Raw genomic sequence first — 25,334 nt, 5'->3', positions numbered from 1 at the left:
GATTCTTGGCCTTAATTTCCTTGTCTCTCTCTTTTCTTAACTTTACAAGAGCCACCACAAAGATATGATGATTATTTTATGTTGCAGAAACACCTTAAAATGTTAAAGTACAGTAAGGAAAGAAGGATATGTGGGTTATGCAGTGTAATTAATAGAATCTGTGTGAGAAAATTTTCCTCTTATGAGAAACAGGATATCATGGTCATATTTACAATGATCGAAGAGGAACAAGGCAAGACAAGACTCTTCCTTTTCAGAAAGACCTACATCTATCAAGGTATAAACAAGTATCTATATATGCATTCATATATAAACATGTACTATATATATGCACCATAGAAATACATAAACATACATCATTGATGAGCTAGGACTGAACTATTACAAGTACATTATAACTTGTTTTGCTTTCCCCAACAAAAGTGAGACATTTAAAGAAAATCAAAACTCTTTGCTCCTTGGAAAATACCACATTGGGTTGAAAATTATGGTAGTGATTTCTTTCTGAACATCAAGTAGCCACTTAACACTAGCTTCACTCAAACATAAAGATCAGACTTTCTGGCCAAAGCCGAAAGAAGAAGCATTTACCCTCCGCTATTGGAGATAATGGCCAAAACATCCATCTTCCCTTCCCGTGACTGAGATGGCTGGAGAAGGGACACCAATCTTCAGCCTATAAAGTGTAGAGTGGTTATAGCACAGAACACAACTTTAAGAGTACCTCTGCTCATATTTGAATATTTCTTTTAAATGTTCCCATCTGTAATCCAGATACTGTTACTACTTTCAGCGTTCCAGTTCAGTGCTAAGGACACAAAGGGAACAGCTGGCCCTAAGCGTGCTTTGCTGATATGGAAATACGATCAGTCATGATTCAAACAGGTGTGGGCACATGCACCAGACTCACAGCATCTGTTCAGGTCAGTTCTGCAAACGAGAGGGACAATCCATGCAGCTGAAGCTTTGTAAAGTAAGGACAACAAAAATGATTTAGCGAGGATCACAAGAAGGCTTCTTTATACCAAACAAATTTGATTTTCTTTGAATTTGCTGAGAAGCATTTTGCCTATTCTTGCTATTTCACCAAACTTTAAGACCCAACACCTCCTGTTTCCTGTAAATGCTTCATGCATTATAATGTTTAACTGTTCTTTTCCTGTATCTTTTCAGCCTGTCAAGGAGTCTCTTTTGCTTATATGCTACCTCATTACTGCGAAGGTCTTAAATGACTCCTGACATTTAGCTTCTCCCCTGAAACCTCTAAGTTCAGAAGATGACAGGGCAATGTGATTCATCATCTTGTTCTTATTTTATGAATTATTAAATATTTGTGTAATGGAATAAGGATTTCAACAGCAACAACAACAACAACTGTAAAGTGTTCTACCCACTAGGATCTCAGACACAAATTAGATTGGAATAAAGGAAGGTTTAATCAAGTCAATACTTGATTGGCAGAGAATTTGGGAGAATTTATGATTCTCCCTTCATGCAGCAAGTCTGGCGTCAATGTGCACATCAGAAAAAAGGAGGTATTTGCATCTTGACCTTAGTTGATACAAAATTTACATCTCATGGCATGCAGTTTATTAATCTTTCCCCTTTTGTCCTAGAAAAATTTCCGTATAATGTCTACTACTGCTAAAATTGTTCACTCCTTGGAACCTTTTAAGCAGATCCAAGTCTGTTAAAAATATACACCTCTCTTTACTTTTACTCAGTCTCAGTATTATCTTCTGTTTGAGACACTGAATTTTACTGGTCAGTGATATGGTACATTGTGTAAGATAATTACTTTTTCTATCTGATTTGAAAAGTATTGATTTTCAGTTTTGGGCAGCAGTCAGCTGTACTAACCCTCTGCTGTTGTAAAATACCACAATAAAATATACTTCATCTTATGTTAAGCTCAGCAAGAGCTAGCCTTTTGGCATTCCAAGTTATTCTTCATCTCATGAGATCATGAAGATGACCCAGATGAAATGATCATGCTTTTTGTTGTCACACTTAGGTGGTGAATTTAGCAGCCAAACAGACAGTTTGCTTTGTATATCTGGCACAAAAGCAGCTGCCTCCTTGGGAAGGAACGAGGCCAGCATCTGTCTGTGCCTTACTTCCTCCCAAGTGCTAGATGCCCATGGGTGGGCATCAACCAGGAACTGTTACTATAAGTGCCTTGCAGGAGAGGATGCACTTCCAAACTCCTCACAGGCAGACCATGACCTCCACAGCTGCAGTTCAGTGGTGACTCAGCTGGCATCCAGGAGAAAAGAAAAAGCTGGTCCCAGGAGACGGAGTGTTTTTTAATAATGGGTTGTGATAACTCTTCATCATTTAGCTACTTTATGTGCACCATTTTATAATTCTTACTGAAGTCCAAATTAACCAGGCTGATTAATTCAATCCCTGTCAGTCTGATCTCTTTGAAAGTGCAAGAGATCATGGTTCAAGGACCCACAGCTTCTGAAAGATAATTTCAATGATGAGGTGGCTAAGGCAAAAAAATGGGGCCAAATGCAGATGTTACAGGCTACATCAGCATGTTTCCAAGCATCACAAAAACTGTGTGTCTATTCAAAAGTCAGCTGGACACTCAGCCCGAAGCCATGTGCTGGGGTGTTGCCCTATACTAGGTAATACCTTCACAAAACAGACCAGAAGCCTGAGAGCAGTAAATGCCCTCTGAGCAACCTAGAAACCCAACAGTGAACTTTTCTTTTCCCCATAGGCATCAGGAGGGTGAACACCCACTCAGCTGTGCACTCTGAAGTCACTGCCACAACTGGCTCAAATGACCCAGACGGGAGCTAGCCCAAGACTGGTAACATCTGGGACCCTTTGCTGTAGAGGGGGGTGTTGAATGGGAAGCTGCACACATTCTCAGAGATTGCTCTTTCTGTGTTAGATTCCCCGAAGGTCTCAAGCTGAACACTGCAGACTGAGGCCATTGTCAGTTCAAGATCTGTGCATTTCTTGAGTGCATTTTCAAACGTCTCCGTGCCCCCCAGCGTCGCTGCTGTAAGAGAACAGATCCTATGAATGCTGCTTGACTTATTCATGGAAAGCCCAAATGCTGCTGAAAGGGTTCAAGAGGGCTGTGAGAACCAATGAAGATGCCCAGTTCAAGGGGAATATTTTAGTGAAAAGCCATGCAAGGCAATTTTCCATTGTTAAAATCTACAGAAACACGTGAAGTGCCTATGTTCCTTGTCAGCATTATCAAATGTAAAACATTTTTCTGTCATGACTAACTCAGAACTCTGTGGAGGATATCAGCAGTATCAAAATAGCATAGGAAACTTTGGGATGCACAATCAAGGGTTTTTAAAAAAAATCTGTTAGCAAAAATAGCAAGTTTCCATCAACTTCTCTCCCAGATGACACTTAGAATTTTGGTATTTCTATGCATGTATAAAGTCCATTTCCTATTGTATTTCCCATCTCACAACTCCTTCGGGAAAACCTAATTCATAAACAAACAATTCCCAGGGCAGATAACTAAATCTCCCTACTGACCCCTTTCCATACTACCCAACAATAATAACAGAGGCACAGTCTCTGCATTGCCATTCTTTGGTGTGTTTATGCTGTTTTAGTAATGATGTAATGGAAAGAAAGTGACATGCTATTATTACTATTATTATGCTAAGGACTGCAAGGAAGAATTGGTATTCTTTAAGGTTTTATTTTTCCATTTAAAAATGACAGCCTTTCCAGGGCTTCTTAACCATTAAATGTTACAAAAGGTCAAAATATTCCATCAGAAACTTTTTAAAATGTGATACTTAAAAAAATGTTTTTTTAAAAACATTTATACTGATCAATTTTGAGAAGTGCCTTTTATGAACAATGTCACAAGGTTACACACTGTGGGCCTCAGCAGTCTCTGCGTGTCCCATGCATGGGAAGACAGTGACAGAAGTGACTATAACTGACTATACTCTTGGCCTTCCATTCCTTCAGAAAGGGCTGGGGAAGCCTCTGCAGGACAGACCCATTCCCTTCTAGCCCCTTAGAACAACCATCCACAGCAACATGATGTGTATAGGTGAAGAACAGCCCACAGTCATCTCCTGAGATTGTCTGAAGCCTATGTGACTTCCCTGAGCACCACATATTTCAGGAACAGAATGTAATCCATTTAGCCTGCCTTCCCTAGAGCTCTATGGCTGTTTGCTGACTTTTGTTGGAAGTCAAATCTAATCCTTAAACAAGTGTACAGAGTTGGACTGAGAAATGAATGCACTTGAGGTTTGGCAAAGAGCTGGTATGAGTTGGGGAGAAGAGAAAGACACAGAGACCTGTTTCAGAGAGCAGCAGCTGAAGTTTCTGAAGGAAGCCACCTGAAGTGTGACACCCAGAGGTGTTGGCCTATCACAGAGGCCAAGATCTCTGAGAAAGCCTGGAGATATTTCACCCATGAAGGTATTTAAAAATCAGCAAGGCACATCCTGAAAAGAACAGAGAACCAGCAAAGGAGAAGAATGTGGCTATATCTTGCTTGTTCTTGGAAGCCCAGTCTTAGCTAGCTTTGGAGCCTTCTACATTAGTATGTTACACAGTGCACAGTTCTCCCATGTAATTTTGGCACTTACATCAGTGCATTAGCAACAGAAATGACTTCCAAACCAGTTCTCATTCTTTTGACTTCTCTTTGTCACAATAATGATTCATCTCCCAGCCTCAGCTCTCCATATGCAAGTAACTCCAGGAGACTAAATAAAAACATGGGAGACCAGGAATCTATTATGCAGAGGAACAAATGAACCTGCGTTCTATGCAATTCAAAATTCTGTTTGATCTGAAGAAAATTATTTTTGTATTGTCATTTTCTACTGTCGAGAATATAGACATGGTTTGTTAGGGGTAGGGATGAAAAAGTACCTTCCAAAGATATAGTCCAAGCTCATGGTTCTGCCTTTAGCTTTACATTAAAGAAAATGCCAATACCAAATGTACACTTCGAAAGGATAGCATAATAGATAAAAGGAAACAAACTATTTCAGAGCATCTCTTAGGGCTCAAAGTTAATGTCTGCTGAGACTGGATTTATTATATTGAGCACAGCTGAAAACTGTGCTGCGATACCACCCCCAAGTCACACCACATAACTTTATGTACTTATTTGTGTGACCATGTCATGCCCAAAAGCTGTGTAGCTGGCATTTTTAGTGGACACAAAATTGCAGCCATTTACACCACCCCCACAATATTAAAATTTTCCACTACCTGGAGATTCAAAATCTCCAACAAGTCTCAGCTGTTCTTACAAGACAGCTTCCTTAAATTGCAACAGTGCCCCAGGGAGCCTGTGTCACTTAGCTTAGTGGCCATGAAGCACACAATGAAGTTGTTATGGAGACTGATGTCTCCCAAGCAATTGTAAGGTGTAATTAGTGTTGGCTGCTACAACATTAACTATCAAGCTGTCTCCATGGAAACTACCTGAAAACCGGTATTTTTAAGGTTTCAGCAACTGGTCTTCTTTATAGACCCTTACTATGCAGTGAAGTTCACACTGATTGCCTTCTCTGCTTGAAGCTCAGCTGAGAAACACATTTTCTTTTCCAAGGTATTTGCATAGTCCCCATGGTGACTCACAGGAATCAACTATGTGTAGCAAGAATAAATGTACATATTTCATACAGTGAGGACCAATCATAAAGCAATGAGGGTTTTTGCCATTTTTAATTAACTTTATCCATATATGTGTGCACATCCACATGCATGCCAGTGCACAAGGTGTGTAGACGGAACAAGTTCAGTTCTTCTTTATGAACCCCTTCTTGGAATCCTTGAAAACTTCAGGGTCACAGAACCTCCCTCTCTCAGATTAGAGATGCACTTCTACCCACACTGGTGCCACAAAGAGCTCCTACCAGTAGAGTCCGGATGACTCTAGCACACAATTCTCCCTCTCTCCCAGGGCTTTGGCTTGCAGCTGCACAGTTTTTCCAGATTGAGTGAGCAGAGATCTTGTGAAAGTCTTGCACACAGTGCAGGATCTTTGCCGAATGAAAACGCACTGTGTTTATGGAACTTCAGTGGGAGTTTATGACATTTTTGCCTAAAGCTTTATGAGGTCCAAGCCAAGAAAGTAATGTGATTTTCAGCCAAGAATCTCACTGTCACTTTTGCCTGAGCCCAGCAGCATTCAAAAAAGACACTGCTTCAGTCTACAATAAAACCAAGTGGGCAAGTGCCAGAAAACCAAACACATTCTTGTTCTAGTTATGATATACATATAAAATTTTTAAACAGACTTTTTAATTCCAGAATCCTGTTCCATTAGGGCAGAGAAGAACAGGGGAGAGACATTACCCATGGCAGGACTTTTTAATAGATTTCCTACAAGTAAATAGTCCCCAGCAGAATATTTTCTAGCACTTGCATGCTAAGAGAGGAATTAAGAGGTATACAAATTGAAGCACATGCTTTGGCAGAGGCTTTAAATTGCAACAACATGGAAAAGCATTAATTCATTTTATTTCTCTTGATTGGTTTGCCCCTGGAATTACAGCAGATAAAATTCTCATGTGAACTGCTATGTGTGAAGAGAGGTGCAGTGAGCATAACCAGGCTAGGAGCCCCAGAAGACCTGCAGTTGTGGCCTCTCAATTTTATGAGAAGCAGAAAAAGGAGAATTTCTGCTTTAATAGAAACATCAGTACTTCTCCAGCCATTAAGATGGATATCATCAATTTTTTTTGCGCTGACATGAAGAGGGATCTAGTCTATCCGTTCTCTTCAAGATACCATGGGGATCAAAGAAGCAGAAACACAGACACAAAATATAAAATCCAAGACTACAGGAGTCATTCTGAATAGCAGGAGGGATTCTGAACTGCCACTATATATTTTGGGGGAAGACTAAACCTGCTGGGGTATAAGTACAGTGGGCTACAGTTGGTACACAGAACCACAGATAAGAGATTCTTTCAGACACTCCTGCAAAGCTGCTTTCGCAATGTCTGGCAGCCAGCATTAAACACAGGATGACCTGGGGCAAACACATCTAAAGTTAACAAACAAGGAACCAAAGCAGCTGTCAGAGGATGCTTTTATGTATTAGGGAGCCTCCAACACTGTTCAGATAAACTATAGATTACATAATAGTGCCTGGGATGGTTATATAGAAAATAGTTGCATGCTCCTGATCCGATTATTCTGTATTTTCTTCCGACCCATGCATAGGAAAATCAGTGTAAACCTCAATGCAACCTGATTTCAGTTATTCAATTTCCTTTCTTCAGGTGAGGGAGGAAGAAAAAGAGAATTCAAAATCCACTGACCTTCCCATTTGTTCTTCCTATTTATAACGAGCTGCCTCAATAGGTTCCTACTGGAAACAAGCTGAATTCCCTACTGCAAGTTTATTAGGATAACACTGAACACGATATGGGAATATGAATTCAGAGTAACCAATATCTTGCTGAATTTTTCCATTCTATTAATGATTTAAACTATTTCTGCTGCTTAACTTTTAGAGACCCTAACAGGCTTCATCACCAGATATAGATTGGCAACCTTAATCAAAACAAACTCACTGACAGCACTGTTAGAGCTCATTAGCATTCTCACCAGATGCTTCTGTCTGTATATATGAGCATCTCCAGTTTTTTCTTTCCAGTACATGACCCATGATACTAGCACAGCTTTCAAATTAAAACAAGAAATCTCAGTACAGCTTCAAATCCTTGCTCTTCTGGGGATTAAATCTATGCAAGGCTATGACAAAGCATTTCATATTTCTTGGTCTTCTTAAAAATTTTTCTTTTTGGTTATACAGATCACTTCACTGATTTTTTGGCATGTCTCACAAATTTATACAGATATGACTAACACACACACTATTTGCTTTCACAGAAAAAGTGCAGAGAGCATTTGTCACTATAATTATCACACAGGACTATATACACAGATGAAACCTGTGCTTCATCTGTCTCTGCAGAAAGCAATGCTCTGACATGAAAGCTGTCAGAAATGATTACAGGGAAGAATTTAAAAACCTCATGCATTGATTAAGTTGCTGTAGTCAAAGTAAAGATCATAACAACAAGTTAAGACCCAGCTCCAGTTTTTAAGTGAATGAAAAATTAGAGGACAGGGAGGCCAAATATGTGGGCTTCACAAAGAATGTGTTCTTGGATATGCAAAGCAGAGCTGATCAGATCTCATGGTTAGTTTATTGGAAATGAAGCTGTGACAACGATCTCAGCCCCAGCTCATCAGTCACATAGGTACAAAGCGTCCAAATGGAAAACAGATTTTCCGATTCTCTGCACCTCCCTAGAGGCCTGTGCTGCTGTCTGAGGACTACAGCATTCTCCTATCTTGGCTCATTTGCAAGATAAACATATTCTGGCCTCAAATGCTGCTCCTTTCCAACTGCTGGTGAAAACTGCAGTCAGTCTGAGAGATTGAGAGGATGATCTAGGGCACTACTCAATCCAAGAAAAATGCTCATGTGGGAACGCAAAGCTGTTGTTGTGACCAGAGGTGTTTTGGTTTTTTTCAACTGGATCCCATTCTGCAAGTCCAGCTACAAATACTTTCTATATTTATTCTTTATCCTCTTAACTTCCTTCCTTTTCTTTTTTTTTTTTTTTTTTAAAGGAGCAGACACTTAGACTTAAACACATTTTTACAGTACTAGTTAAATGCTGCTTTTCTGCACTTACAGTGATTTAAGATATGAGTGACACAGCCCTCATACCTGGGCAATGCTGAGCTGGATCAGTATGTAGTTTTAACACTTTCAAACACCTGCAGGAAGTAGTATTAATGACCAGACAGATGGGACTCAAATCTTAACTACACAGTACATAAATTTATAGTTCCTTGTAGATGCAAGGTTCCTTGGGAGAGTTTTCTGGGAGCTGGTAGATCAGGCCCTACCCTTCAGGCAAGCTCCAATTCAGCTCTAGCTTTCTGCCTGTCCATCTCTGTCTCTGCAGTCTCTTTTGATCCCTGTTCTAAAACTGATGTATAGTGCTTCCAAACTTTTCAAGCATTCACTGACTTATAACTCCAAATCAGCTACATTTCAGCACTTGGAGCAGCAGTTCCTCCATGCTCCTCATGTGTCCTTAGGCAGGTATGGTAGAACCCTAAAATCAGTTGCATAGCAAGCTTTCAAACACTAGTGGATGACATTTACAAACACTAGTGGACATTTTAAACACTAGTGGAGAAACTGCTAGCGTTGATAAAATTATTAGTGCTACAGACAGATCTCATGTCTTCATTACTTATTGCCCTCTTCGAACTCAAGATAAGCCATATAATTTGAGCACTGGGTTAGAAGCTACAACAGGAAAAGGACTAATTGCTCTGTTACAAAAACCTTCCAAGCAAGATAATTAAACCATGTACATTAAAAAGCACTTTTAAGGCTAAAGAACAGATTAAATTCTCACAGTGACATGGGGACAAGTTTTTAGTTGCTATGAAGGCACATAATTTCATTGATAACAGTGACTAGAACACTTAGGTCTAAAGATGGCTAAATCCCCAGAAATCTAGAAACCCTTGAACTCTGGGAAAGCTTTAATCCAGTCCAGACTTTGTGGCTCTGATCCACTTCAGCTGGGACAGACTCAAATCTACTTAAAATATATTTCACAACACATCTTTTCTGCATTTTTCTCCAATAGGTCATAAATACCACATGTAGAACCATTTACCCTCATTCACAACACCTACCAGCAGAGCCGGCTATTCCAATCTCCAACCCAGAATGTTAAACAAACACCAGCCAAAAAAAACCCCAAAAAACTCAAGAGCAAGTTTTAGATCAGTTGACTTTGCTACCAAGGAGCAAGAAGAAAGCTAAAGTGCTAAAAGCTGCACAGTCAGAATGTTTGGAAGAAATTCAAACTAGTGAGAAACTGCATGTGACTTCTACAGCGGGGAACAGCTTGCAAAGCACAAACCAACTCATATCACTCCATGCTTGTTATCCCCAGAAAAAACGGACTCATTTGACTACAGTTTCTAGAGAAGCATATTATGCAAATCTACGGTTTTGAGGGGTTTTTTGATAACGTAATAGCTTCATTCACTGTAGTAGGAAAGGTGAGATCACAAACCACATAGGAAGGTTGTGGTTTTCAGGCAGCCTAGCTGAAAGTGATGAAATTAAGCAAAATCTAACCAGGGAAAAGGAGTCTGACAAGTTCTTTTGACTGCACTCACCACCGATAATTTAAAAACTGAGTTGTTAATAGCTTAAATCAAGTACAGCCAGACCCTAGATCCACAGATCACAGGATAATTCCAGTAGGAATGGACCTCAGGAGGTCAGACTGGGTTGCTTAGGGCTTTATCCAGTCTTGTAAACCTTCAAAGACGGAAAGAGCACAGCCTTCCTGGGCAACCTCTGCCCTTGCCTGACTTGTCCTTGGGGTGAAAAAATTTTTCCTTGTACCTAATGTGAACCTCTCTGTTTATCTTACACACACACCCCTATGCAGCACTGTGAATAGCCTGGATCTGTCTCCTGGATGGTTTCTCCATAGCTACTGTGTGGCTGCTGTTTGTTAGGTGCTCCCAAAGATGTCCCTCTTCCAGGCTGAACAAGCCTGGTCCAGCAGCAACTCCCCAAAATGCAAGTGATCCAGTCCCCTGAATTTCTTGGCAACCCTCTGCCAAACTCACTCCAGTTCATCAGTATCTTCCCTGTATTGAGGTGCCTAAAAAAAGGCTCCCTATTCCAGATGTCGACCAACAAGTGCTGAGGAGAGGGTCATGATCACTTCCATGAATGTACTGTCTATCCTATTATAAGTACAGTCCAGGATACTTTGGGGGTTCTTAGCTGCCAGGGCACACTGCTGCCTCATGTGCAGCTTGCTGTCTACCAGAATCCCAGGTCCTTTTCCACAGAGTTGCTTCCCACTTGGCAATAATACAGTCCTCAGGCTGTATTATTGCCACCAACTCTTCCTTCCCATGTGCAGGGCTTCATATCTGCCCTTGATGAATTTTCAAAGATTTCTGTTGGTCCATTCGTCCAGCCTGTCCAGATCCCTCTGGAAGGCAACCCTATCCTCCACTGTTATTGACACAATTTGGTGTCCCTTGGAAGTGTGAGTGCACTCTCTTCTCATTCTTCAATAAAGATGTTAAAAAGGAAGGGACCCAGGACAGATCCCTGTGCCACTGCACTTGTCACAAGACTCCAGTTAGAGTAGGAATCATTAACCTCTACCTTCTGAACCTGATTCTCCAACCATTTTTTTTACCCATTTAGTTGTCTGCCCATCCAGACTGTAATAGTCTGATTTTGATATAATAATATTGTGGGACATTCTGTCAAAAGCCCTGTTAATGTCAAGGCAAATGACATCCTCAGCTCTCTCCTGCAACAAAAACAGTGAGAGTTCTGGTACTGAACTTCAGGGAATTAGTTTTAACTCCTGGCTTAGGAAAGACACACTGCAAACAATGGCTGGTGCACACACTCTCAGAAGGACTATTCTCCAAAACACCTTTGGAACGTATAGGTTTGTGTTACTGGGATTCAGTAGTCCAAATCCTTAGCTGCAATAATCATCCCAGTTCCATTAGACTCAGTCTATACACAGTATTTCATTTCAGATAATGATCCTGGGATATTACACACCTGATATTTGTTGTGCAGGTTGCACAAACGGGACCTAGGAAGCATCAAGGAGGAATAGCAAGAGAAACTAGAGAGATGCAGAAATTCCTCATTTCTCCTGGGAGATGCACAGATCCACTGTGTTCCTGTGAGGGTCTTTCTCTTACCTTTGCAAGGAAACTCCAGGCTGCATATTGCCCTGAGGTTGTGCTGCTTTTTAGCTTCACTGTGTGCAACATCAGAAAGAATCCCAACAGTCCACTGCAAGGGATGGGGAAAGCTTGTTAATAAAATCTCTTAATTTCAACTAAACAACCTCTTACAGGCATCTTGGTTTTCCTAATGCAGAACTGCAGTTTTAATCCCATTTGGAGAAAGAAAGCTGGTGGACAAGAAGCTTACATTATGTCCAGTACATCTTGGGTTTTGTTCAGTCAGTGACTAGAATCTGAGTAAAATAAGTCTGTGCTCTTATGGCTGGTCTCTAATGCACTTGCATAATCAGAAAAGTAGAGATTATTGAAAACATGAGGTGAAATATTAACTTCAGGCATTGAAATGGCTCTGAATAACAGCAAGGCTAATTTTAGCAGGAACCACACATATTTGGCAACTAACTCACTTCAATCTCCACAGAGCCTTGAACTGAAAAAATAACCACTGGAAAGTTTCTGCCTGAAGCTTTCAAACTGTTTAAACTTCATGAAGGCTAAATTCCAATTAGGAAGTCAAATACATCTCTACTGTATAACAAATAGATGACTCAGTAGTGCTGGGAACAGGATACTCCAAAGTTTTCTGCTGACAATTAAGGGAATTTTGATTCTCAAGTCATATAGGACAGCAGTCCCCCGTGCTCCTGTAGCCAAGATTACTCATAAGGAAATTCTGTTGCACACTTCACCAGACTTTATGGAGTTGATGGGGTTTGGCTCTGGATTTTGTTTCACTTGTGACATTTGTACAACCCCCTGATTGTGAGACAATGTAATGGTGTAAATCAGCAAGCAGGGAACAGAAAGGGACTTCAAACTACATAAGGCACAAATTACTGAGGCATAAGAGATTACAAAGTACTGTGGGAAGCTGCATGGGAAACGAGATAGGATCAACACAGCATGCAGGTGGTGAAGCAAAAAGTGCCTTGGCATTGGCAGAGGGTATGCTGTTCTGGATAGTGATGCCATGTAGTTGGGCCCCTCTCTACAACAGCAGGAAGGGTGGAAAACGGTGGCTCCTCAGGTCAGAAGTTCCATGCTGGGCTCCAGTATATCAGCCAAGTGCTGTTCCCTGCTCAATACGTGTGGCCAAGCTCCATCTCAGCCACATGTCCATACAGGCGCCTAACAGTAGGGTAAGATAACTTCCCAGGAGTAGAAGGCGTTAGGAATATTTGCATTGAGCCATAACACAAGATCCTTTGGGATGTGTGTGAAGTCTGAAGCCAAGGAAGAAGATGCTGCTTTGATGACAAAATATAGGCCTAAACTCAGCAACTTCTTGCAGAGGATGAAGTGCTGAGCAGTAGAACATTCCACTGAGAAATGTGTGAGTTCAGTGTACCAACAGTGCCCATGAGTCCAGTAGCTTACGTTTATTCCAGATCTTCTGCCCTGCTGTAAAGGGCTTTCAGTCAGAGAGATCTGAAGATGTTTAGTGTAACTCAAGAGATTAAAAAGTAAAACAGCGAATATTGATGCCACAATTAACACCAATTTATTTCATTAAATAAATTGAGCACTTTGCACCTTACTGCTGGTGCTTCAGACATTCTGCAGAGGCAGTAGATTGAGCTACATCAGTTGCCCTTACCTTACATTGCAAAAGGTAAGGTAAATAAATAATAATAATAAATGTATATTTACATTTTCCTCCAAATCCCACATACCTACCAAGACACTAGATTACAATATGTTAAGAGAGCAACTGAGATGCTTGTTTCTCCATCTTACCATTCCTTTTCCCTTCTCGTAGTGTACAGTGCTATCTACTACATATGTACTGAAGGTAGGCCAATGGAAACAGGCGTGGGAGACTACCACAGTGGTAGTGTTCTAATGAAGTGAAAGAGAAGAATATCTGGGCTAGACAGATACCCATTAGTGCCTGCAATTAGACTTCACTTTTGAGAATAATAGATTTCACCTACCTACAGAATACCTAATTGCAAGTTACTTGTAGTGTGGATAGACCACACTTGGAAAAACATTAAAAAAACCTATGTACATTGGAAATTATTTAACAATCATTCTCAATATCCCCTTTCAAGGGAAAATCCAGATACAAGTAAGAAAATCCCTATCAGGAAATATTTTTGCCATTAGTTACCATGAAAATATCTTTTTCACCCTCTAAAAAAAACCAACTTTCATTTGATAAAAGAGTGGGAGGGAAAGACAGGAATTTTTTAAAAAATTAAGATCTATGGGAAATATATTTATGTTGTCCTGTGAGAACTATGCCATTATGCGGTGAACTTTTGCTAGTCAAAATAATGGAACATTTCTTGAAGCTTTACCTTTTTACCCAAAACAGCATTCTGCCAAATAACAAGATGTACAGGCAAATAAATCCATGTACACCCATATACTGCTGAAGACTAATACTTCGTAATCCCTGCAAACAGCAAGTGTGGGCTAATCCCAGACTTCAGAAGCATTTGAGAGATGCTATGTATCTAAGCTTTACTACACTGGGTAAACATTATTTTAATGGTGACTGGGAACTCTCACCATCAGAATGCATTAACTCAAGGAAACACATATACTTTCAGCATATTTGAATCTCAGGCCATCAAATGCACATCCACAGACATGCAAAGATATATTCTCTGCAATTCTACTGGCTTATAGCAGCAGAAACTAGTATAAGTAAGACTTTACATGCTCCAAAATTTTTAACTGAGAGTATAGGCTGGAAGTCAGTGGGATCCCTTGTTTTGAAAACATTTACATGACCTGTTATAGAGAGGTTACCTGGCACAGCAGCTGCTGTGAAACCTGTAGAAGTACAGGAATGGAAAATCCAAGGCACTGAAGAGATCACCTGAGGGACAAAGCAATACACTCAGTACATGGTGGGAAAAAAATTACCCACTGTTACAAGCAAGGCAACAGCAATTACATGAACATTACTAGTTCAACATTCCTTCAAGCCTTTACAGCTGGCTGAGTTTTCATTTATGATGCTTTCCACATTTCTGGTGTGTTTAATGATTTCTCTCTGACCTTGCTTCTAGCCAGTTCCTGCCTTTGGTTGAAAAAGGGAAAAGGGATACCTAAGAGTATTCTTTGCTAGTATTCAGAAGGTCCTGCTTAAGCAACAGTGGACAGACGTGTATCATATCCACTTCTTTTATTACACAGCTTGTGATAGTTCCTACTGAAGCAACAGGAAACACAGACATATGGTGGCTGCTTCCCCCTCTGGCATTTGAACTCTGTAACACAGAGCATGTTGAGAGGTTTAAATAAGTTCTCCTAGGTCTAAGCAGGGCACTTGAGTACTTGCATTTCCAGGAACCTAAGCCTTGGTTGCTCTTGGTAGCGATTTCAGGAGTTCTCTGGCCTTCAGGCTCTACAGATTTGCAAGAAGCTCCATCCTTCACTTTTTGAAATATAGGACTGTTTCACTGAACATGTATGTCTATCCTGGTGGGGGTTTCCTATATACACAGTCTGCACCACCAGGCAAAAGAAGGAATTTATGTTTCTTTAAATGATCCTTCTTTGTTTTTCTGGCTGAACAAATGTTTAATGAAAGAAAGAGATGATCATCTTTACCCTTCTAACTATGAAAACACAAGTATGGTAGGAATACTAGCCACCATAAAATATTAAATTACTCCATATTTACCACTTGATGTGCTGCTATTTCAAGTCCTGCCATGGGCCCAAGCAATGGGATCTATGTTATGAAAGCAACAAAACAAAATCTCTGCATAGCACTGAGGACAATGCAAAGAAGGAAACACAGTTCTAGATGGATGGCTGGGACATTGCTCTGAAGAGGACATGTTGACTTAGGGAATCCTTGTTCTTTACCATGCACCACCTCAAAAACTGTTCATTGTTGTCTGTCCCATGCTGATTTTTTTGCAAAGGGCAGCTAAGAATGGTATTGGGAAATATCATGCAAATTGCACCAAGTTATATACCCTTCTCTCCTCTTCCTACATGATAATATATATTATTGGTCATATTCAGGGCTAAAATCCTAAGAGTTTGGTCTCTAAAAACATGCATAGAGAGCAAAAACAACATGGAAACCTACAAAAGAAACAACTCAATTCACTTTACCTGCTGGATGGGATGCAGAGGCCAACAGCACCACACTAAAAAAAAATTTAAAAAAATTAATTGGATACTACAGAATTTATGACATGGGCTGAAGACTACAAATTGACAGCTTTGTGTTTGTTTTTTCATGGTGAATAGTTAGGTAGAATAACTGAGATACAAGTATCAATTAAAAGAAAAGTTGATTGGGAAGGAATGTCTGGGGTCACTTAATAAAATTTCTGACTGAAAGCAGGACTATCACGAATATTTGTTCATGCTCTCTGGTTCTGTCTCAAAAAGGCATGTCTCAAAAACCTACCAGTACAGAGATTCCACACCTCTCTGGGTAATTTGTCCCAGGGCCACTCTACCCTCCTAGCAAAGAAGTTTTTGCTGTCCCATTTTTAAACCCCCAAAGTTACAATATATGGTTGTTGTCCCATATTATGTCAAATACTGCATTTAGACAAGTTTAAAAGCAAGTGAAAATAAAACCAAGTACCAGCCCAAATGATTCACACTTTTCAGAAATATACAAGTGAACAGGAAAATCAGCTGTGACCAGTTCTGCGTCTGAAGTATCACTTAAGATTTCTGAGGTCTTACAAAGGCTCACGCTCTTGAATTTGTGGTATAGAGCCTTTTTTAGTGTTACTGATCCTTCTTGTAAATTTCTCTCTCTTTTTGTTTTTTGGGTGTTTTTTTTTTTTCAAATTTTTCATTCCAAATTGTTTCTAAGGTTAGAAGGCTTCTGGGGTGCTGTGAGATGAGATAAACATGCACATCTGTAGAGCTACAGCTTCCAGTTACCAACAACATACATCCATGACGAACACTAAGGACAAGTGGGAGAAGAAGAAAAGATTATCTGGAGAGTTTGCGTCTTGATGAGCTGCAAGCACTGCACTTAGAGACGTAAAAAGACATTCATTAATGTCATGAACTCTCAAGCATTCCAGGCCAACTCCCTTTTCCAGTGTTAACACAGCTACTGTTTCCAAGCCTGTTCACTCACAGCTGGTCCCAGCTCTCTACAGGACCAAGCTTCCATGCTTGGTGACCTGCTCTTGGCAAGCTTGGTGAATCCCAGAATGATTCACAGAGTCACCAGCAGCAAAAGGAACTGCAAAGAGCATGGAAATCCCACGGCCAAGGAAGCCCTGGGGGAAGGTTGTCACTGAAATCAGCCATGAAACACAACATGATGAAGGAGGAAAGGGTTTATGAGGGACAGACAGGCAGGTATTTTGGGTTTTGCATTTTATAAGTCTTTGAAAGGCATCAACTGGTACAGTATGTTCGCATTCTCAATATTTATACATGTTTTTGAAAGACGTTATTGCCACAACGGCAAACAAGGCAAAGCAGACCACTTACAATAGGTAATTTAGCCCACCTCTCCTCCCCACACATGGGTGCTCTCCCTGTCAAGGGATGCCAAGAGTAATTCACAATAAACAGGCCCAATTCCTCAGTTTCCTGGTAAAGAGAGAAAAGGAAGCAAAGGTCTACTGCTTTTGTTTGAATAACAGAGAAAACAGGAGACTGCAGGACAAGTGAAACTGTATCAACAGTGACGAGAAGTAAGACTAAACCATGTCTCTCCACTTGCTTTTTGAATTATTTCATTTTAAACAAAACAGTCAGAAATACTCAGAGAGAAACTTCCTTCTGCATCCAAGAGGAATTGATAACCGTGACAGACACTCCACATTTTGGTCCAAAGGAAACACAAGAAGAAAACAAAACCTTATTTGTGAAGTGCAGGGCAGGTTAAGGCAAATGGATTAGATGGCATTACAGCTGCTCTGTAGCTCTGCTCTGAATGAAGCATCAGTAAAAAAGACACGATGATGTTGTAAAACCAGATTAGGGATTCAGAGGTTTCTAGCAGGACAGCCCGGATATGAGGCTGCAGCAAAAACAAATTCCCTGTGCTGGATTTCTCTGCTCTTCTCTTTTTTTCCCTGTACTCAAAACTGAGGGCTGGGTCACCTGTGGTTTCCTTCCTGGCTAAAAAGAGGTTTTGTCAGCAAGAACAGCAATTTATGCCTGCAAAGCTGCCCTCCCCTATTGCAGAAAATCTACTGCAGCATTTTTAATTCACAAAAGTGACAGATTAGCAGCTCTTCCAGAAGCCAGATGTCGTTTTGCTGCATAGAGTAGAACCTTTACCTCATACCTTAGTCGGTGTCATTTATTCACCATTTGAAATTCTGTATCTGTTTTCTCCTCACCAGTGGCTGCTAGGCCATCTGGGCACGCGTTTGTGAGCAAATATCTGACAGGGACAGATATTGGGATGTACTGAAACTTCCTTGCAGGTTCTTCAAAAACAGTAAAATATCTCTACCTGCCTCAGCACAGGAGAAAGCCCAAGATGAGCTACAACCTGCTCCTAAGACACATTTATGTCTCCCTCAACATGTCAGGCAAGCATTACTACCCCTCCCCTCATGCTACCCCTCACCAGCTATGGGGGAGAAATCTGGCTCCCTCGATCATAAAAAGTGGGGGAACACAAAGGAATAAAAGAAAATGTAAGATTACCAGAAAAAAACACTAGGAAGTAGAACACTAATGCAGAAGTCAAAGTACAGAGAAGTACAATACTGTAGTTTAAAAAAGGAGGTGGGATCAAAAGGATTGAAGGATTAGAGTCAGGGTCTTGGAAGTACATTGACCCTCTTCTCTTCCTCCCTGCCCCTGCCCCAGATGCTTAAACACAAGGAAGAGTAATGAACGAGATGGGGCTGGACACTGAGAAGCAACATCACACCTCCCTTCTCTGCATAGCACAGCTCTGCTTTCCCTCCTACACTTGTTCCTGGCCTGGCTCCCTTTTTAAAAGCCATTGAATAATCATGTTGGAAGTGATGAAGTGAGAAGAACACCACACTTTCAACATCAGCAAATATTTTTTCAGATCTGTTTTATTCTGGAAAGTTCCCATTCATGTACATTTACTTAGGGTGTTCTTCTCTCCCAAACTGTTCCAGATTTTAAAACAAGAAAGAGTGCGTGGCATATAAGGACAGCATATGTTAGGAGACTGCTCATTTCAGTTGCACTTCTGCAAGCGTCCAACAGAGCCTTCTTCTCTTTTATATTTATTTATTTATTTATTTAATTTTACTCTAACATTTATTTATTTATTTATTTATTTTTACTCTAACATATTGGTAGATTCTAACGTCCAGTAATTTGTGGCAGATCTTTTAATCTGCTCTATGCAGGCAGTCTCTACACTCAGTAGAGTGCAACTGTGCTTTCATACTGAACTGAGAAACATTTTGAACAGCCCCTATTACAATAATCCTATGTATTTTTCCAATGTATTAGGAAAAATATCTTCACTAGAAGGCTTATCAAGCTTTGGAATAGGTTGTCCAGGGCAGTGTCTGAGTCACCATCCCTAGAGGTATTTAAGACACATGTGGTGCTTAGGGACAAGGCTCAGTGGTAGGCTTGGTAGTGCTCAGTTAATGCACTCAATGACCTTAAGGGTCTCCTCCAACCTAAAAGATTGGATGATTTTAAACACTACCTGGCTGTGCCCACACAGCTGCATGTCTGCTGTCTGATCTAGGTTAGAAATAAGAAGCTTTAAAGACCTATTGATAATAGTGCTAAGAGGAGAAAATTGCACTGATACCACACTAGCAAGTTCCTTCATACATCATAGAATCATACAATCATGCTTATATAGACAAGGCCTCCAGAGCACATTAAACTGTCCTGTCCTGGAGGTGAAACTGGGGTCCTATCATGGCCAGAACAGTCCTTGAGAAGGCCTGAGAAGAGGAAGCAGCATATACCTTAACACCTTCTAAATCACACAATTTAGTGCTGGGCACCCTCTGACAGAGATAATCCATGTCTATAGTAATTCAGGCCCAGGGCTGCCTGGAGTTAGTGCTCATTCAGAGAACATTCCTTTAGTCAATGATATTTAAAAGCAGTTTTGATTGTTTTCTACAGAAATTAAGTTTGCGCAGTAAAGCTGTGTGTACACAGCTCCACACAGCTCTCAAACACACTAAACAGCTCCATCCAGATTTGGGAAGTGGCAGTGATCTCTGAGATAAATACATGTGCAGAGGTCTCACACAGAGACAAACCCTGCCAGTGCCTCCTGCAGCAGAAGGGTCCCATTAGACACTGGAGGTGGCACATCATGGAGGTTGCGGACAAGGAGAGAGCTTCTGCCAAATTTTACACCCTTTCAAACATCATCAGCTAGTTTGACAAAACAAAACTCTAAAATAAATCAGATGTCACTTACTCCATTGTCCATGGTACTGCTTGTTTTCCCCAGGCAAGATGAGGTCCAAATGCTATGGATTGTGAGCTTCTCTAACACATAGAAATACGTGCACATACAGATACATAGACATACAGATATACACAGACCCAAGCCAAACAAATAAGCATTCAGTTTGCTACCTCCCTTAAGCCACCTGTTTTCCAGCTTTGCACCATCAGCTTGTAAGCTATGCTGACCTTTAAGCCTCTTCTTGGGGAAAAACTTTGGAAGCTTTGTTAACAAATTTTTGCTCTTAAACAGATGCTGAAGATAGCCATCTTCCAATTTGCACAAATCGACTGTTGGATTGTTTGTTAGTTTGTTTTCTGTAAAAAGAACAGTTTTAAAATACATATACCACTGCACCTCACAGTTCCTTAGTGAGAAGTTTCTCCCTTTCAAAAGCTTCCAAATAAATGATCATACTTTCCATGGAATGTGGGACTCCTGCTCTCTGCTGGACACAAGTTCACAGACTTCAAACTAACAGAGGAGCAACCCAGCCCTGACTTTTCAATCAAAGCTGAAAAATTAAGACCTTCGGACAAAATCTGAATTTAAAGGTTCAGGCCTAGGTGCAATTTTCAGCTAAAACTGAGACAGTCAGGCAGTTGCCAAATGAAAAATCAATTGATTTTACTGCTTGGTTCATGATTTCCCTTCAACACACAGAAGTAGCTACATCTCGTTCCAGACCTCATAGGTTATTTCTGCATGTGGCAGCACATTCGCAAATTCCATGACTAATTCTTCCAAAGGTTCAATAAACACACCTACCTTCTTTGCGTAAAATTGATTTGCTTTGCATTTCATAGTAGATGGAAAACAACAACTGACTTAAACAAGAGCCTACTTCAAGCAAACTGATATTCAGATATTGTCCATAAATGGGACCCTGGTGAATCACAAAGGCAAAAGCAGAGGCCTGCATTACTTATTTATGGAAATAGGAGATTTGATTGAACTAAGATAGAAAGAGATACACAGTGTTATCATATTGATGATGCTCACAAGATAAACAGGAATTAAAAGGAAGCAACTGTCCTACACTGGTGTCCCTGCTGTATTCCTATCAAGGATCTTTCATGTGATCAAACAAGAGCATACATACATCTAATCAAATGGACTAGCACAACTAGACTTCCCTTTTGTTATGCTTATTCCCAGCTTCTGCTGCCTCTTTCATTCCTTCTGACCGCAGAAGGAATTTCTTTGAATTTATTATTCATACTTCACAGTGTTCCCAAATGACTTTAGGTAGGAACCCAAGAAAAGAGGCCAGCATATATTAGATGTGATTACGGATGGAGGAGAATTGAATCAAGTCTCTAGATCCCTTATTTGAAATAAAGCCTCACAAAAACCCAGCAGAAGCCATGTACACTGAATGTCCTGGTTTGTGGCTCTTTGAGGAAAGGAGTGGATTTAAAAAAGCAGGGGAATATATGGTCAGTGACTCAGGCTCTTTCACTAGCTACAAAATAACAAGCCACTCTTATATCTCCAAATCAGAAAAACAACTGAAAGTCAGAATTACTCAATCCCACTAATGACACTCAGAACAATCAGTTACTGCTCATGTTCTTTGCACACACTACTTTTGTAATCACTACCTCCTCTTCTGGCAATTTTGTACAAGTTTTATTTTCTGAAGTGGGATATTGCCAGGGAGTTACTCTGTAAATATTATTTCTGGAAGTGATAGATCACTTGTGCACGTGGTGATTTAAAAATTCATAATTAACACCTCGTTACCTCCCCAGGTGTATATTGGCATGTCCACCTACAACTGGAGCCAAAAAAATTCAGATGCTAAGACATTCAGCTTAGCACTGTTCTTTCAGTGAGTGTCCTGCTAAATAAATACATTTAAATAGGGGTAGCTATGAGTTTCTTCCACAAGCCACAGTTGAAAATGAAAACATACACCACATAAAAACAGCTATGGTGTATCAACAGATCTGTATATTAAGCAGTATTAATGTACTGTAATGTAAATTAATACTGTACTGTATTAATGTACAGTAATGCTGTAATATTACATTATATTAATTTATATAATATATAATAAGGTTAACATTAGGTAATACTAACATTATATTGTAATTATAAACATTATAAACATAATATAGTAATAATTTTATCAACACAAGTCAATTAATTATCATTTAAACAACATATTAATTAACTCAGACTTCACACATTATTTCTGTTGTTACTGTCCATGGAAGTTTCATTTAAAGTGAAGATAAAGTGAGACTGATTAAAATTTAGACCCTTTAACCAGAGATGGAAAATGGATTTGAAATAAATAAGCTTATCCATGCATGTATATTATACATCATGTGCAGTATCAATACATCCATCTCCATCCATACAGAGAACTGCAGATTATAGACACTGTGAACATGTAATGCCACCTGATTCCAAGACTACTGTTGTGTGGTTGCAGTTCTAACATGCACATGGGATTAGTGCAGGGTTTCAAGGTGTTTAAGGTACTCAGTCATTCCCTCCCTGTGGTAAGTCACCAGCTGCTGAACACTTTTGAGACTGTGTCACAAAGGGAGATACTGACAGATTCAAACTATGCAGCTTTCCATGTGAACACAGACTAACATTTCCTCTGAACACCTGTGCCAGTAATTAGGGGTTTCTTTTCCAGGGCTGAGTCATCACCCTTGGATAATACACTGCTAAAACTAATTCAGTGTTCCAGTTAGTAGTATAACTATCAATAACCACATGCTATTGTTATGAACAATAAATAATGCTCATCTTGCAAGAGAAGTTATTAATGATTAACCAGGAGTGGCCCAGCTCCTGCTGATCATGCAGAGCTCCCTACATCACAGCCATCTCTCCTTATAAAAGAATAAGAAAACACATTACCTTAAAGAGCCAGGTTTCCACAACTTGTGAAATATTTTGTAAGCCCCTGTAATTGAAATGACATGTGTAATTACCATATCGTGCAATCATTCTGACAAACAACAGCTTGTTTGGCCGTGGTACTGGCAGAGATGGAACCCCTCTGAATTACAGTTTAGCAACACGGCACAAAGGATTTCTAAACCATGAGTAAAACGAACCTGTTGCTTCAAATTAATGGTTTTCAAAGTGTTACCAGCTCTGAGTACAGTCATGCTTTGTGGTTCTGCTAGTCCTTCTGAGGTCAAGACATCTTCTAGCTCACAGCAACAACAAAGGAGAGACTCTGTGTGTGGGTTTGTGTGCAAATACATACAGTGTCACAGAATGGGTTCTTCAGCCCACACCATTTTGGGGGTAAGTTCTGTGACATATATGTTCATCTACACAGAGCTGTTGGCTCTGATCCATCTTTCCTATTTAAAGTTCTCTCAGCTCTAGGGTCTCCAGGTCCTTTACATTCTTGACCTGCCTGTCTACCTCTTGTTAACTTACATTTCTGTTCTGGGTAAAGATTTGAATGCTCGTGGAAGAAACAACACAGCTTCAGGCTCTATTTTTGCAGACCCGTTCTTTAAGGCTTTGGGGTGATTTTTTCTGATTCGCAGACAAAACTAGAATATGAACAGTAAATGCAGTAGAACACTATGAAATAGATGTCCTCAAGTCTGCCTCCATCAGACAAGATGAAGGGTAGAACACACATCCTTTCTGTAATCCTCTGTCTCAATTTACTATGCAGTAAGTGAGTTCATCTCTTTGCCCTTTCTCGTAGCACCTTCATTTCAGTTGATAGGAAATCTAATTACACAAATAACTCCCAACAGCCATATCAACAACTCTCAAAACCAAGAGATGGAAGGCAGCTATATTTTCAGCATAAACATTATGTTGGCACTTCCTACACATTTCAAACACACAAAAGAAGCATTCTGAAGACTCTCTAAGTTATTTTCCACCTCCATGACCAAACACTGCTTTACAAATGAGACCCCTTGGCCTTGAGAAAGAAAGAACATCGCTCATTACAGCAAACAAGTATTTGAAGTGGAAAATCCATAGCTTTTACTTTTATATAAATGAGCAAATGTTTACCATATAATATTTCTCAAAAAAACACAAAACTATTTCTTATTTTAACAACATTTCAGATGGGGATCTCTAGACCTCCCTAGACAGGAATACATATAAACACATTACCTCTGCCCTGAAAATTTTACAGTATGAATAGAAGAAATAAAGAAGGAATCATCCCTAATCTGCAGACAAGACTTAACATATGAATGAGTCACTCAGTATATAGGACAGATAAGAATCAAATACAAGTCCCTTATTATCCACCAAAATACTCCAAAAGACAAAAATCTCCTAGTTAAATATTACTACTCTTGTTTTCTTCAAATTTTCTGGGTCTGACTGTGTCTAGCTTTTCAGGGAAGAACTACGATTTATCCAAATCAATGTTTGGTCTGAAAAAAAAGACAGAAGAAAACCTGATGGGTTATGCAACTCATTGTTAAAATTTTTAAAAAATGCATATGATTGCCTAAAAAACCCCAACATTTCAACATCCTTCCTCTGGGACCATATTCCATGATATTTTAGTATATTTTTGTCAGTTTTTAAATAAAATCTGTGTGTGCAATAAAGTTCCAAGCACAAGTTATTGCTTGTTTTTTTCATGTTTCTTCTCCTCTCAGAAAGAAGTCTCTCTCAGTATGCAACCATCAAAAAACAACCAATAAAGTTTAGTGCTGATTAAAATTGTATGTGCATTTTCCCATCCACTGTTAGCAGACTGCAATAGGTAGTTTGTTCCGTTGCTGTTTTCAACATAAAAGCTATAAAAAGAATGCACTTTCTTATATTTACTGATCTTCGTTCTTTCCAAGTGTTTCTTACGTATAGAGTCTCAAATACCAGTAACTTCATAATAAAGCTGGTTTCGCCAACACATTTACCCTTCCTAATTCTCTTTCTAGAAGAAAATTACTTACCAACACAGATCAAGTGAATTAGAGCCCATAAATATCCGTTTGGATCAAACTGCAATAAAGAACATCTACATAAATAAAAGCATGATCGTGTAAATACACATATTGCAATTTCCCTGCAGTTAGCTTTGCAAAGCAAGTACAGTGAGTGGGAGCAGTGCTACAAAGACAGGGAAGATGACTAAAGAAGACTAGGAAGACTGAAATTCTTCCTG

The 25,334-nt window shown here is 39.8% G+C and overlaps 1 protein-coding gene across 1 annotated transcript in view; it reads right to left on the bottom strand.

Moving 5' to 3' along the window:
• Nucleotides 1-25,334, bottom strand: part of TMEM241 (transmembrane protein 241) — a gene marked incomplete at its 5' end in the record, with an annotated part of 57,257 nt that overhangs the window by 14,748 nt on the left and 17,175 nt on the right. The window contains 6 exons of the mRNA XM_017738228.1: nucleotides 11,776-11,869; nucleotides 14,584-14,653; nucleotides 15,907-15,941; nucleotides 17,285-17,508; nucleotides 23,086-23,132; nucleotides 25,123-25,171. Coding sequence (XP_017593717.1) covers nucleotides 11,776-11,869; nucleotides 14,584-14,653; nucleotides 15,907-15,941; nucleotides 17,285-17,508; nucleotides 23,086-23,132; nucleotides 25,123-25,171 — 519 coding nt within the window. The remainder of the gene's footprint in view (nucleotides 1-11,775; nucleotides 11,870-14,583; nucleotides 14,654-15,906; nucleotides 15,942-17,284; nucleotides 17,509-23,085; nucleotides 23,133-25,122; nucleotides 25,172-25,334) is intronic.

Source organism: Corvus brachyrhynchos, unplaced genomic scaffold, assembly GCF_000691975.1.
Source record: "Corvus brachyrhynchos isolate BGI_N302 unplaced genomic scaffold, ASM69197v1 scaffold106, whole genome shotgun sequence".
Taxonomy (NCBI): domain Eukaryota; kingdom Metazoa; phylum Chordata; class Aves; order Passeriformes; family Corvidae; genus Corvus; species Corvus brachyrhynchos.
This window is presented reverse-complemented; position numbering and strand designations above follow the sequence as displayed.